Genomic DNA, 13,754 nt, shown 5'->3' on the forward strand with positions numbered 1-13,754 from the left:
TGGTCACTGGTGCTCTTGGGAATCATCTCCTGAAGCTATAAAGTGAAAGGGTCTAGCAAAGACCCCCAGGAGTTGGTCCTCTACCAGCACCATCTGGGGAGATGGAGAAATCAACTTTGGGGGCACCTGGATGAGTGAGGTGAGTGTAGCCAGCCATGCCCCCTCCATCCCTCCTCTCTCATCCCAAGAGAGAACCACCGTAGCTGTCTCTGGAAGCAGATCCAGGAGACCCGGCTCCTAAAACCCAGACCATGGGCCTTAGCCCTAAACCTGGCCTGCCACTTACTCAGGGAAGGTAGAGTCAGAGGGGCTTTGTACTACCTGTCAGCAGGCTAGGGTCTAGTTCACGCTCTGCACCTCCCTAGCTGAGTGAACTTGGGCAAATGACTTTAATCATCTGGGCCTCAGTTGTCCTCATCTGTAAAATGAAGGGGTTAGTCTGGATCAGCAATTCCCATCTGTTAGTCTGGAAATTAGCACAGTCTCATAGCAGGCAAAACTTTGACTCCCCAAAGCCCTCACTTATAATATCTATAACTGAAACAGGCGCTTTCCCCATCCTCCCACCTCCAGCTCCCCCCTCCTTGGATCCCCAGACCCACTGCATAAATTGCTAACTGGGGAGGCAAGAAGTCCCAGTTTCCAGGAGCGATGGTTTCCAGGTCAGCAGCACTGTTTGAGAGGGGGTACAGCAGGCTAGGTGGTTTCTAAGGGCCTTCCAGCTCTGACATTCTGTGGTTCAAACTTACTCAATCTTTGCCTGCTCTACAGACAAGACAGAAAACCCTGACCCTGAGGGTCAAAAAATGGACTAGATGGGGGGCAGCTAGGTGGCGCAGTGGATAGAGTACTGGCCCTGGAGTCAGGAGTACCTGAGTTCAAATCCGGCCTCAGACACTTAACACACACTTACTAGCTGTGTGACCCTGGGCAAGTCACTTAACCCCATTTGCCTCACTAAAAAAAAAAAAAAATTTTAAAAATGGACTAGATGGGAAAGCACCAGGACACAGGCTCTGGTACCACAGCCTGGGCTGAATGAAGTGACATGTATCTAGGGGAGGACAGCGGTCTGAAAAAGCTAAGGCATCCATCAAAACCCATACCATGCTTCTGAGATGACTGACAGTGAAATAACTAAACCTGCCACTTGTCAGAAGTGGTGGACTGCAGGTGCAAAATAAGGTATACAACTCTCAGATACAACCATTTTGCTGAGTTATTTCAGCTGTACTGGGAGAGGCTGTGGGAGAAGGGGAGCACTTGAGCTGAACTTTGAAGGAAATTGGGGATTTCATGAGACCAAGATGAAGACAGAGTATATTCCAAGCAAGGGAGATGGCCAGGGCAAAGGTGTGGATGTACAATGTTATATGTTAGGAACAAGAAGTCAGCTAGCGTGGCAGCAACATGTGTGAGGGGAAGTCGTGTGTAAGGAAGCTGGAAGGATAGGTAGCAACTAACAACAATGGGGTTAAGTGTCCCTCCCCCCACTCCGGCAAAATATACACATGCACACATATGTATATATAAATGTACATATGTGTGTATATGCATGTATGGTGATGTTCACACACGTTGCATTTTTCCCCTTTCTGGACTCAAAGTACCATTTTCAAAAATGCCCAACCCCTCACTTATACGTCATGCTGACCTGGGCAGAGGGTGACTGCTATCCCAGCCTATAAAATAGCCCAAATGGGACTGTGGAAAAGGGAGTGTTGAGGAGGATGGACCGGTTAACCAACACTACCCCCACCCCCAGGACCTATGATAGGAGATGACCTTATAGCAAGGACTCTGGGGATCACAGAATTTTAGAGTAGAATCTAACCTTGGAGATCAGCTAGTCTCACCCCCTTCTATTACAAACGAGGGAACTAAGGTGCAGATGAGTTAAAGGTGTTTTGCCCAAGGTCACAAAGGCTGGGGTCACAAGCTTCTTGAGAGCAGGTGCTGTCTCTTGTCTTTCTCTGCACCTCCAGCACTTAGCACAGTCCCTGGTGCCTAATAAATGTTTACTGGCTGATTGACTCACTGATGTCTAACTCCCAATCCTGTGTCCTTGCCACGGAGGCAGCCAATGCCAGAGCAGAGTCAAGAAGAACTAGATTTGGATTCCATCTCTGACACTCCTAGTTGTGTGACCTTGGGCAAGTCACTTCCCACCTCGAAATCCCTTTCCTCATCTTGAAAATGAAAATAATAAGAACCAGAGTTTCTCTTTTATGGGCTTGCAATGATGCTCAGACAGGATACTGTATACAAAGCACTGTGCATGTTTAAAAGCACCATAGAAGGATCCACTCCAGTTGTCATTATTATACCACACAGTGCTGCCCACTTCCTTAATACCCTTTTGATGGGATCCATAGTTTTATAATGAAGCTCCTCCTCCAGGGAGGAAGAAACACAGTATTCAAGAGAATTCACAGGGTTTCAAGGACTTTGAGGGAATTTCCAGTCTCCACAAAACAACTGAAAATGTCTCATTTGTTCAGGAAGAGGATGGAAGCATCCTCAGTTTGGAAACAGGGTGGTTAGTTAGTGCTGGTATTTAACTAGGAAAAGGACACAGCTGGAAAATTAAAGTCGTCTTTTTCAACTCAGACTCTCTTCTCTTCCCCCACCCCCTTTCCCTCTTTCTTCTCCCTCCATCTATATTATCTCTGAAGAAAAGTTTTCCTAGGCAAGTAATTTAAGGGGGGAAAAAGAAAAGGAAAGCGGTGAGGGGTTGATCCAGGCTCTGGTGGTCTGGATGAGGCCAGGGGCCTCTCTCCACATGATGCAGAGCCTCATTAGCCAAGCCTGTCACTTTCCTCCTTCCTCGTCTGTGACTCACTCACCTGAGATGCTTCCTCATTAGCCCACCAGCCACCTGGTGCACCAGAAGATGGGGAGCAGAAGTAAGAGGTGAAGGGGGGATTTCCAGTGATCCCAATGACATTGGGGGTTCCCAGGATTAGCAGAAGCAATCATGGGGTTAAGAATGGAAGGCTTGGGGTTAAAATGAGGTTTGGTGATTCACCTTGGAGTATGTGTGCCCATAGGTGGTTCAGTCCTGGCACTACCCGCCTTGCCATCACCACCACCTCCACCCTCTCTCCCAGATCCACCCCAGCTGGGGATCTGCAGGCTTACCTGCTCATTGGTGACCCCAGGCGGCAGCGTCCCATGCTTGTAATCCTCTAGCAGCTGCACGGCTTCTTTAAGACGATTCTAGGAGGGGAAGAGAAATACAAGGGGGGCAGTCAGGGGTATGAAGCTTCCAAAGTGGCCCGATCGATCATTGGATTTCCTCTTTCTCATCTTCAACAAATACTCTCAGGCTCCCGCTGTGCTCTCACGGTGCTGTGTGAGGAGCCAGGAGAACCCCAAAATAGCCTCTGCCTCCCAAGAGCTTCCATCCCAGCTAATAACACAGACAGGGAGCAGCCATTAAAAAAATGAAGACCTAAAAAAAAAGACCTACAGATTAGCCTTTGTAAGGGCTAAGGGGGGATAGATGATTCTATGATTCTTTTTTTGTTTTTTTTTGGTGAGGGAATCAGGGTTAAGTGACTTGCCCAGGGTCACACAGAGAGTAAGTGTCAAAGGTCTGAGGCCGGATTTGAACTCAGGTCCTCCTGAATCCAGGGCCGGTGCTCTATCCACTGCACCACCCAGCTGCCCCGATAACTCTACGATAACGAATAAAACTAGAAGCTTATTCTTCAACCCAGGGAATAAGTCGAGCGCTAAATACATACTGGGTCAACACGGAGAGAATAAATACAAACTAATCCAAATCGCATCCTCTCGGCCCTCTTTCTTAAGCCGAGGTATAAGGCCTGGGAGTGACAGAACAATGAAGAGACAGAGTCCCTGCCCTCACACAGGTTACAATCTAGCAGGGAGACGAGATGGGACTCTAGACAGTCATAGAGAGAAAAATAAGTACTACAGGAAGGAAATGAGTATTTATTAAATGACTCCTATGTGTCAGGCACTGAGCTAAATGCTTTACAAATACAATCTCATTTGATCCTCACAATAATCTGGGAAGTTTACGGGGTATCATTATCTCCATTTTTACAGCTGAGGAAACTGAGTCAGACAGAAGTAAGTGACTTGCCCAGGGTCACACAGCTAGTACATGCCTGAGGCTGGATTTGAATTCAATCTGCCTGACTCCAGGCCCAGGGCTCTATCCATTGCACCATCAAGCTGCCAAGAGCCTTGAACGAGGAAGTTATTTTTTTAAAGTATTATAAACTTGAGTTAGAATATTTAAATACACAAACAATAAGAAAAAATATCACACACGAAACTGACAACTTCAATTATTTGCGTTGATTTTCTTTTCTTTTTTTGGTTTTGTTTTTGGGTTTTTTCCAGGGCAATGAGGGTTAAGTGACTTGCCCAGGGTCACACAGCTAGTAAGTGTCAAGTGTCTGAGGCCAGATTTGAACTCAGGTACTCGTGAATCCAGGGCCAGTGCTTTAACCACTGCGCCATCTAGCTGCCCCTGGGTTGATTTTCTAACACACTTATACACAGTCACAGGATGTTCCACAGATTCAGAGCTGACGGCACTTGGGAGCTGTTCTCACCCAGGGCCCTCATTTTACAGAACAGGCCCAGGAGAGGAGGAGTGACCTGCTCCAAGGTCACACAGGTAGTAAGTGTTGGAGCCAGGATGGAAACCCAGGTCTTCTAACTCCAAAGATCAGCTCTGTCCACTACATCACGTTCAATCAGTCAACTAGTATTTATTATGCACCTACAGTGTGCCAAGAACTGTGGCTGGCATGGAGAATACAAGTGCTTTCCATATTATGTCATTTGACCTTTACAACAAGTCTGTGAAGTAGGAACTGTTATTAGCCCCATTTTATAGATGAGAACATTGAGGTAGACACAGGTGAAGTGACTTGCCCAGGGTCACAGAGCTAAGTAATGGTCTGAGAAAGGATTTGAACCCAGCACTTCCTGATTCCAAATCCACTGTCCATTGTGCCACTTCACTGGCTGAAGGAGAGGACACTAGCAACTAAGGCATATGTGGAAAGGCCTCAGGGAAGAGCTGGTGCTTCAGCGGGGCCACTTTGGCTGGGCTTATGTGGCCAGGATGTATGCAATGCCTTCCTTTGACTCTCGCTTCTTTACTGAGAGAATTACATCTCAAACCAGGAAAGAGAATGAAAGAAGCGTTCATGGGAAAAATAACCCTGGGGCTGAGCCTTGAAGGAAGGACGGGATTCACGAATTACTCCAGATCTGGGCCTCAGCTTCTTCTGTTCGATGAGCAGGTTGCATTCCGCCTCCCTGAGTCTCTGTTTCCTCTGGATAATGAACGCTGGGCTTGGACTAGCTGACTTGCCCTGCTCTAGAACGAAGGTCTATGGTCTGAACAAGTGATGAAGTCTGAGAGAAAAGGCATTTCAGCAGTGAGAACACTGAGGGCAGACTGAGAATCTGAGTTGGGGGCGGCCAACTCAAACACAAAAGGAATCCCGGCTCTGATGCAGCCAACGAGGGCTCTCAGGACCTCTTCTTAGAGACCCCCAAGGAGGGGGAGTCACCACTTCTCCAGGAGGCCCCTCTGGGGGTCCAGAGGCAATGGATGCCACATTCCCATATATAAGAATGGACATCACGGCCCCCCTGAGTCTTCCCTGCTCCAGTTCCTTCAGATGACCCTCACACGACCTGCCATCAACCCTGCAGCACCCTCACTTCCATCCTCTGAATGTTCTCCTGCCTACAAAGGCCGTTCTGAAGCAGAACTGGTGACAATACTCTAGATAGGTCTGATCCAGAGGGACAGAACCCAGCACGCCTCTCCTCAGCCTGCTCCTGGAAGCTCAGCCCTTTTTTTTTTGCAGGGCAATGTGGGTTAAGTGACTTGCCCAGGATCACACAGCTAGTAAGTGTCAAGTGTCTGAGGCAAGTTTTGAACTCAGGTCCTCCTGAATCCAGGGCCGGTGCTCTATCCACTGTGTCACCTAGCTGCCCCTAAGCTCAGTCCTTCTTACTGTACCTGATGGGGTGGCAGCCACCACATCTCACTGCTGACTCAGGTGTAGGGGCCGGAAAGTGCAGAATGTGTTTGAGGAACACAGAGTCTTTGATTTAGAGTTGGACACAACCTTGAAACTCCCCTCGTCCCACCCTGTCCATTTATAGAGGAAGGCCACTGTGTTCCATTGCCCAAAGTCACAAAAGTGATGACAGGGGCAGCTAGGTGGCACAATGGATAGAGCACCGGCCCTGGAGTCAGGAGTACCTGAGTTCAAATCCGGCCTCAGACACTTAACATTTACTAGCTGTGTGACCTTGGGCAAGTCACTTAACCCCAATTGCCTCACTTAAAAAAAAAAACTAAAAAAAAAAAAGTGATGACAGTAGGGAACCCAGCAGGTCCTCTGTCTTCAGATCTAGCATTCCTGTTAACTAGTTGGGCTGGAGACTTAGAAACAAATGCACACACCCACCTAGTGTCCTATCTACCCAAGGGCATAAGCTCTTAGGGAAAGAACTCTATTGATAATAACTGTTGGGAAAACTGGTTAAACCAGTGATAATTTAAAAGTTTGAAAGCTATAATTTCTGGGTAATTTAATCACTATTTTAGCAATGGCAGAATTCTCATAAAAGGATGGTCATTTGGCCATCTCTCTCTTAGATCAAAGACAATCATGGTGGAGGGGTCATGGTTTATATGCCCTTTGGAAGAGGGGCATTCCCAAGAGTGACAATGCACTCTGATTGGTTAACAATTAATGAGAGGATGGATATTACAATGAGGGGCTGAACCTATTCAAATGAACCTTGATTATGTCAATTACTACTTCTTTTTTTTTTAAATGGGGCAATGAGAGTTAAGTGACTTGCCCAGGGTCACACAGCTAGTAAGTGTCAAGTGTCTGAGATAGGATTTGAACTCAGGTGTTCCTGAATCCAAGGCTGGTGCTTTATCAGCTGTGCCACCTAGATGCCCCTATATCATTTACTTCTAAATCATACCCAGCCCTGGGCAATCTATTCAAAGAATTTATCCCCACCCAAACCTGAGTAGGACACAATGGCTTCACCACCTGGGTGGAGTCTGAACAAGATTGTTAAGAAAGTTAGTCTAGTCTCATTATCATGAGACTGAACTTTTAAATCAGGACTTTAGAAAAAAGGGGGAGGGAGACTAGATCTCCCCAAATAATTGGTTATTAATTATCATTTCTCTCCAGCCAGCATTTTCTACCATATCATAAATTCCAAGTGGATGAATGGTCAAAATATGAAAAGTCACATTTCACAACTGCAGATGAGGGAAGAAGGAGGGGGATTTGTAACCTGATACAGGATAAAAGTGATCATAAAAGACAAAAAAGGGGGCAGCTAATTGGTGCACTGAATAGAGCACAGGCCCTGGATTTAGGAGTACCTGAGTTCAAATCCAGCCTCAGACACTTGACACTTACTAGCTGTCTGACCCTGGGCAAGTCACTTAACCCTCATGCCCCGGAAAAAAAAAAAAAAAAAGGCAAAGACAAAAAAGGCCATAACAATTATATACAATGTAAAAGCTTTTGCATAAATTAAACAAACTGAGCTAAATCAGGAGATATGGTTGGGAAAATTTATTTGTGTTAAACATCCATGACAAAAGGCTGACATCTGAAATTTTTAGGGAACTGACACAAATCTATGTGACCTCCAAGGTCCTTTCTGATATGGGATGGAATTAAGGTGATCAGATTGATCGTGAGGCATCCCAAAGAATTACAAGACTCAGCGACTCATTTTCCCAAGTTTTATTGCAATACTGTAAGTGACCACAGGGAGACCACCAGGGAGGTGTCTTGAATAGGAGGATGAAAATGGTTATATTTATACTATGGAAAAATTGATTATCTCTTCATTATCCTAATCTCCTTCTTGTGGGAGGTTTATGGGAGGTCTTATCCTAATTTGGACTTCCTGGGGTCCTAAGCCAACCTCCAATGTGGGTACCTTTTCCCCTGGAATTTTGGGGGTTTACACATCATAAGTTGAACTTAAGGACAAATTTGGCCTTTTCTGCACATGTTCCCAAGGACATGCTTAAACTTGTCAATCTCAGAGGGTCTCTTTGTTGATGGTATCTCTTTACTTAAAATCTGGTTTCTTGGTGTCCTGTCATCTAGGAATATTAATAGCTATTAATGGTTAATGGTCCCTAGTTACTGTCTCTGTTGATGGTGACTTTGATAGGGACTGAACACAAACCTAAGTTTCTCTGTTAACCCTTTTAGGTACTATTGATAGGTTATCTGTTAACCCTTTTCACCTCCTCCCTCATTTCCAGCTCCAATTTTATTATACTAGAAATAAGAATTCAGAGAAGCATAGGATGACTTATATGAACTGACACAGAGCGAAGCAAGCAAAGTCAAGAAAAGTTTGCAGAGGTGGGAGGTCTATGGATGTGGAATTTTGTATGTATGGTCTGACATGCTTGATATGTTGACTGACTTTGCAGAAAATGCATTTGCCCCTCTTTTCTCCCCATCCTTTTTCTTTTTTTTTATTTTGTAACAAGGGATGGCTCTCTGGGGAAGGGAGGGGAGAGGAGAAGAGGATTAAGAGAGATATTTAGAAACAAAGGTGATGCAAATATAAAAGCTATCAATAAAGATACATTGTTTTAAAAGTAAAGGATACCTGCTGTGATCTGGTAGGGTCTGAGGGAAGAAGAAAACCTTGGGCATGACCTCTAGGGAGAAAAGGGCAGAGAATCAAGGAAGACAGTAAGTGTCCTTCAGGAATTTACCACATTGGGCTATGTCCAAGACACCAAACAGAGGCACACCCCCAGGCAAACATATCCATTGGACCACAGGAAGTTCGCAAAGCATCTAGGCACAAGGCTTGCCCTAAGCGAAATCATGAAGGGCACAGAACAAAATTGCCTTAGAGCATCCTCCCCAGATTTTCTTCCCCTGTGATGGAACCTCTCCCAGCCTCAAGTTTCTCCCTTCTTTAATCCATTCTTCCAACAGCTGCCAAATGAATCTTCCCAAAGCAGAGCTCTGACCATCACTCCTCTGCTCAAGAAGTGTCAGTGGCTCCCTCCTGCTCCATGATAAAATGCAAACCTCAGCCATGCTTGGTTTTAGAACCTCCACATACAGGGTCCATCCTATCTTTCCAGACCCCTCATTCTGTTTTAGAGAACCTGGTTGACTTTTTGTTCTGTGGCTAGAACATTCCCTCTCCATGCCATTAATATGCACATATGTGTCATGGGGTGCAGAGTACCCCAGAAGTTCTCAGGGGCACATCAAGGAATCTTCTCCTAGAAGAAACTAAACCAGAGGACAGATACGCCTAGAGAGATAAGCAGAACCAGTTTGGACTGAGCTAGCTTTGGGACCTCCACCCTTCATTCTGGTCTCCCTTACCCCTGGGGAGATAAGTTTGGGTGTGGCTGTGGCCTTTGTGTCCGGAAGAGAGATCGTAGCCACCCCTTACCCAATTCCTCTAGCCACCACCAGTGGGGGATGGTCCTCCCTCACTTAAGGAACTTTCCACAGTCAAATGGTCACCCCTCCCCCCACCAGTCCTCTATAAAAGTACCTGCCAGTCTCCTGCTCAAGGAGATTGGTACCTCTGAGCCACGTGCTTTGTGCCTATCTCCCCATGAGAAGTCCAAGGATTTCTTTCATGGTTTCCCTCCTCCCCCCTTCCCTTCCCTTGCCCCTAAATAAACTATCACCTTAATTTTAACTACTTTTGTGTGCAAGAGGGTGTAATTCTTTAAAGAGGAATTCCTAAGAACCCCAACCCCTAACCCAACCCCGTACCCCATTTCCCCCATTACATATGGATCACCTGGATTTGATGGAAGTACCTTATTATCCAAAAGTACTTTTTATGAAACCCTGGGTTAACAGAAGCAAAATGTCCTTCAACTGAACTCCAAACTGAACCCAGATAGCTAGCTCATAAAAGTCTCTACCTGGTAACTTTCTTTTCCCTCAGGATAGCAAATCCCTATCTCATGGTGACATCCGGGCATCCTCATCCTTGCCAAACCCTTTTTTGGAATCCTGTAATCTTATCATGATGCCTCTGTTGCATCCATTCTTGTTATAGTATTTGCTTTGGGGTTGATCTGTAACCTACAACGCCCAGTAACCTATGGACAAAAAACCCCCCCAAAACATATATACCCTTAGAAATGGGGAGTCCCCTGTGCTCTCTTCTTAGGTGGGGAGTCACCACATGATCATGTGTTATATATTTCTTCTTGGGACAAAATTAAATTGATATTATGGTTTTTTCTGTCTGTCTCTGATCTGTTTAGTAGGAAGACAGGTATGGCTATCATGTTCTCTGATCTGGTTAGTAGATTAAGTCTCTGATCTGGTTTTGTAGGAAATAGTATAAGATATTATCATCTCTCTGATGTTTATTAATTTTGTATGAGAGATTAAAGACTATTTCTCTGATCTGTTTGTAGGAGACAGGCAGATACAAAAACTATACTTTAATATTCAACAATGCCTAGAATGTACTCATTCCTCCATAGGTTCCCTAAAGACTCAGCTTCCTAAGTAAGGTCTCTCCAATCCCCTTCCAGTTGTTAGAAATCCCCCTTTCAATCCCACCAAATACAATATTATTTTGTATTTACACTATGTATATTGTGCAGAGACTTGCCTGTATGTAGGGTGTTTTCTCTAGGTATACTGTAAATACCCCCACCCCACCAGGGCAAGAACTGTTTCAATTTTTGTCTCTTCAATGCTTAGTATAGTTCTTTTTTTTTTTTTAATGAGGCAATTGGGGTTAAGTGACTTGCCTAGGGTCACACAGCTAGTAAGTGTTAAGTGTCTGAAGCCAGATTTGAACTCAGGTACTCCTGACTCCAGGGCTAGTGCTCTATCCACTGCGCCACCTAGCTGCCCCTTAGTATAGTTCTTGAACCACTGTAGACAGTCAATAAACATTTATTAAGCACCTACTATATACCATACATTTACTAAGTATCTGTGGAATTAAATTCCATTTAAGTCACTCCTGTGCCTCCCGAGCTGTTTGGCAGAGGTCAGAGCAACGGAGGGAAGCTTCTCCCTCAGAAATCAGCACTTCCTTCTTCTCCAGACTTCCCCCTCCCTGATGCCTTTTTGGGACTTAGGACCACAGGATCAGTGGGAGCTGGGAGGGACTAGTGCACTCTCCCTTCATTTAAAAGAGAAGGACACTGAAGCCCAGGCAAACACATAGCGTCTTCCCTGCTTTAAGGATAACCATAGGATTCCTTGTCACTTGGGGCAAAAGTGCTGGTCAGACAAAGGAGTGTTCATTAGCAGACAGAGAGGCAGCCTGAGTTACATGTTGGATGTGGGACTGACCAAATCGATGACCTCTTAGTCAAGAGATAACACTCTAAGTTACAGAAGGGTGCCAACTGCATTGGTGGAGGGCGTTTACTTATCAGGAGTTCTCCATGACAGAAATCCCATAAAAACAAACAGACAAATAGGAACAAAATCCTGATCAGAGGGAGGAGAACATCTATAGTATCCTCCACGTCCCTGGCCCCCGGAATGCCCCAGCCCCAGCCCCTCCCCATCCCACCAATCTGATCCCCAAGATAAGAGCCAGTATTAGCCCCTGACAGCTCAGTATTTATTTAACTCAACTCAAGGAAACTTGAATCTTACTTCTCTTTTACTAGGAAATAAGAGGTGTTTGTCTCAGATGATTTTTTTTTTTTGGGAAGGCGAATTTCAAAGCCCCACCCAATTAGACTCCAAAGCAGCAGCCAGCCTATTTCTGGATACCCAAACATGCAGAGGAGGCCAAGATCACAGCTCCTGAGAGGGAGCTACAGCCAGTGGACAGAGGAAGGAGAAAGTGAGAAAGTGTCACTGTCCTAGTTAGAGTTAAGGAGCAGATAGATGGGAATCATCCAAAAGGAGAAGGGAGATGCTTGGGGAAACAACTGCTCCCTAGTGTCTGAGCAGGGCCTGCTGACATGCATAGTGGGGAGCCTGGCTGGCAATTAAAATTCCACCCAGCTCTAACCCATCTCCCAGCCAGCAAGCTCCCACTCCGCCGGGTTACAAAGAGCTTTAGAAAACGTCCCCCGGCTCAGAAGGCAGGGGATGAGGAAAGTTTTCTTTTATGGGAGCCATTGTGGCTGCTACCCCCCTGCCTGGAAATCCATGGGCACGATTTTAGAGAATGCCATCCTATGATCACCAGAACAACGTCTCTCCCGTCAATCAATCAAGGAGAACCCTGTACTCTGCCCCTCAAAATCCATCAATAGCCTTCTAGCTCTGAGACTCCAGACTATGGAAAGGAGAACAGAATGTAAGCCCTTTGAGGGCAGGAACTAATTCATTTTGCACTAGGTGATCCCAGTGCCTAGCATGATGTCCCTACAGGTGCTTAATAAATTCTGGCAGAATGAGAGAATGATTGAATGAGAATGTTTTCTTTGGGTTTTTTCTCCTTCCCCCATCCCCAATCCCAGCTCTGTGATATTCTAAGAGTAGGCCCTGTTGTTGGCCATCACACAGATTATCTGCCAACCTACAAGTTAGCCAAACATAAAGAAGACATAAGATGGATGCAAGGATGACCAAATTCCTTTACAGAGACAAATATGGCGGGTGGCATATGTGTGTATATATGTATGTACATATATATGTATGTGTATGTATACGTGTGTATGTATAATTTTTAAGACTTTCCCACAAAATATATGTGGGTTGAAAGTACCATAGTCTTTTGTTGTGTTGTTTCATTCATATCTGACTCTTTGTGACTCCCATTTGTGATCTTGGCAAAGATCCTGGAATAGTTTGCCATTTCCTTCTCTGGCTCATTTTACAGATGAGGAAACTGGGGTAAACAGGGTGAAGTGACTTACCCAGGGTCACACAGCTACTAAGTTATCTGTGGCCAGATTTGAACCCAGGAAGATGGGTCTTCCTGATTCCAAGCCCAGTACCCTATCTACTACACCACCTAGCTGCTCACACCATAGTCTAGCCATGTAACCATAACATACTGAGTTTCAGACACGAAAATATTTGTTAACAAGCATCTCAGAAGAAAAGTGAGAGTAGATTAATATGGCCAAGCCTTTCCCCAAGAGAGGAGAAAACATACCTTCTTCCCCTCTCTGCAGAAGTGGGGGACTATGGGTGTTAAACATGGCATAGCCTGCCAGACTCAGCTGATGTGTCAGTTATGCTGGACTAACTTTCCCACCCCCTACTTTCTTTCTTTCTTTTTTTTTTTAAGTGAGGCAATTGGGGTTAAGTGACTTGCCCAGGGTCACACAGATAGTAAGTGTTAAGTGTCTGAGGCTGGATTTGAACCCAGGTACTCCTGACTTCAGAGCCAGTGCTCTATCCACTGCGCCACCTAGCTGCCCCTACCCCCTTCTTTCTGATCCTTTGTTATAAGAGGTTGCTGAAGACAAGAAACAGAGATGACATAAAGACAAGAGATATCAAGAAACTTTTAAGATAGAAAGAACAAGTATCAGTCAAAGCCTGGAGCTATTCTTCCGGGGACGGGGGCGGGGGGGGGGGGAGAGAGAAAATGAGTGTGGGAGTGATGAGGAGAGCAATATTAGAGAAATTAGACAGAGAAGGAGGGAGGGAGAGATACACAGAGAGAGAGAGAAGGGAAGAAAAAGATGGAGGGAGACAGAGAGACAGAAACAGAGATAACGTGGAGAAAAACCTTAAGAGCAGGAGTCAGCGAGG

General features: G+C 45.4%; 1 protein-coding gene across 1 annotated transcript in view; it reads right to left on the reverse strand.

Moving 5' to 3' along the window:
- Positions 1 to 13,754, reverse strand: part of SFXN5 (sideroflexin 5) — a 216,136-nt gene that overhangs the window by 161,213 nt on the left and 41,169 nt on the right. Inside the window, exon 3 of the mRNA XM_043981949.1 lies at positions 3,142 to 3,219. Coding sequence (XP_043837884.1) covers positions 3,142 to 3,219 — 78 coding nt within the window. The remainder of the gene's footprint in view (positions 1 to 3,141; positions 3,220 to 13,754) is intronic.

This window comes from Dromiciops gliroides, chromosome 2 (genome assembly GCF_019393635.1).
Source record: "Dromiciops gliroides isolate mDroGli1 chromosome 2, mDroGli1.pri, whole genome shotgun sequence".
NCBI lineage: Eukaryota > Metazoa > Chordata > Mammalia > Microbiotheria > Microbiotheriidae > Dromiciops > Dromiciops gliroides.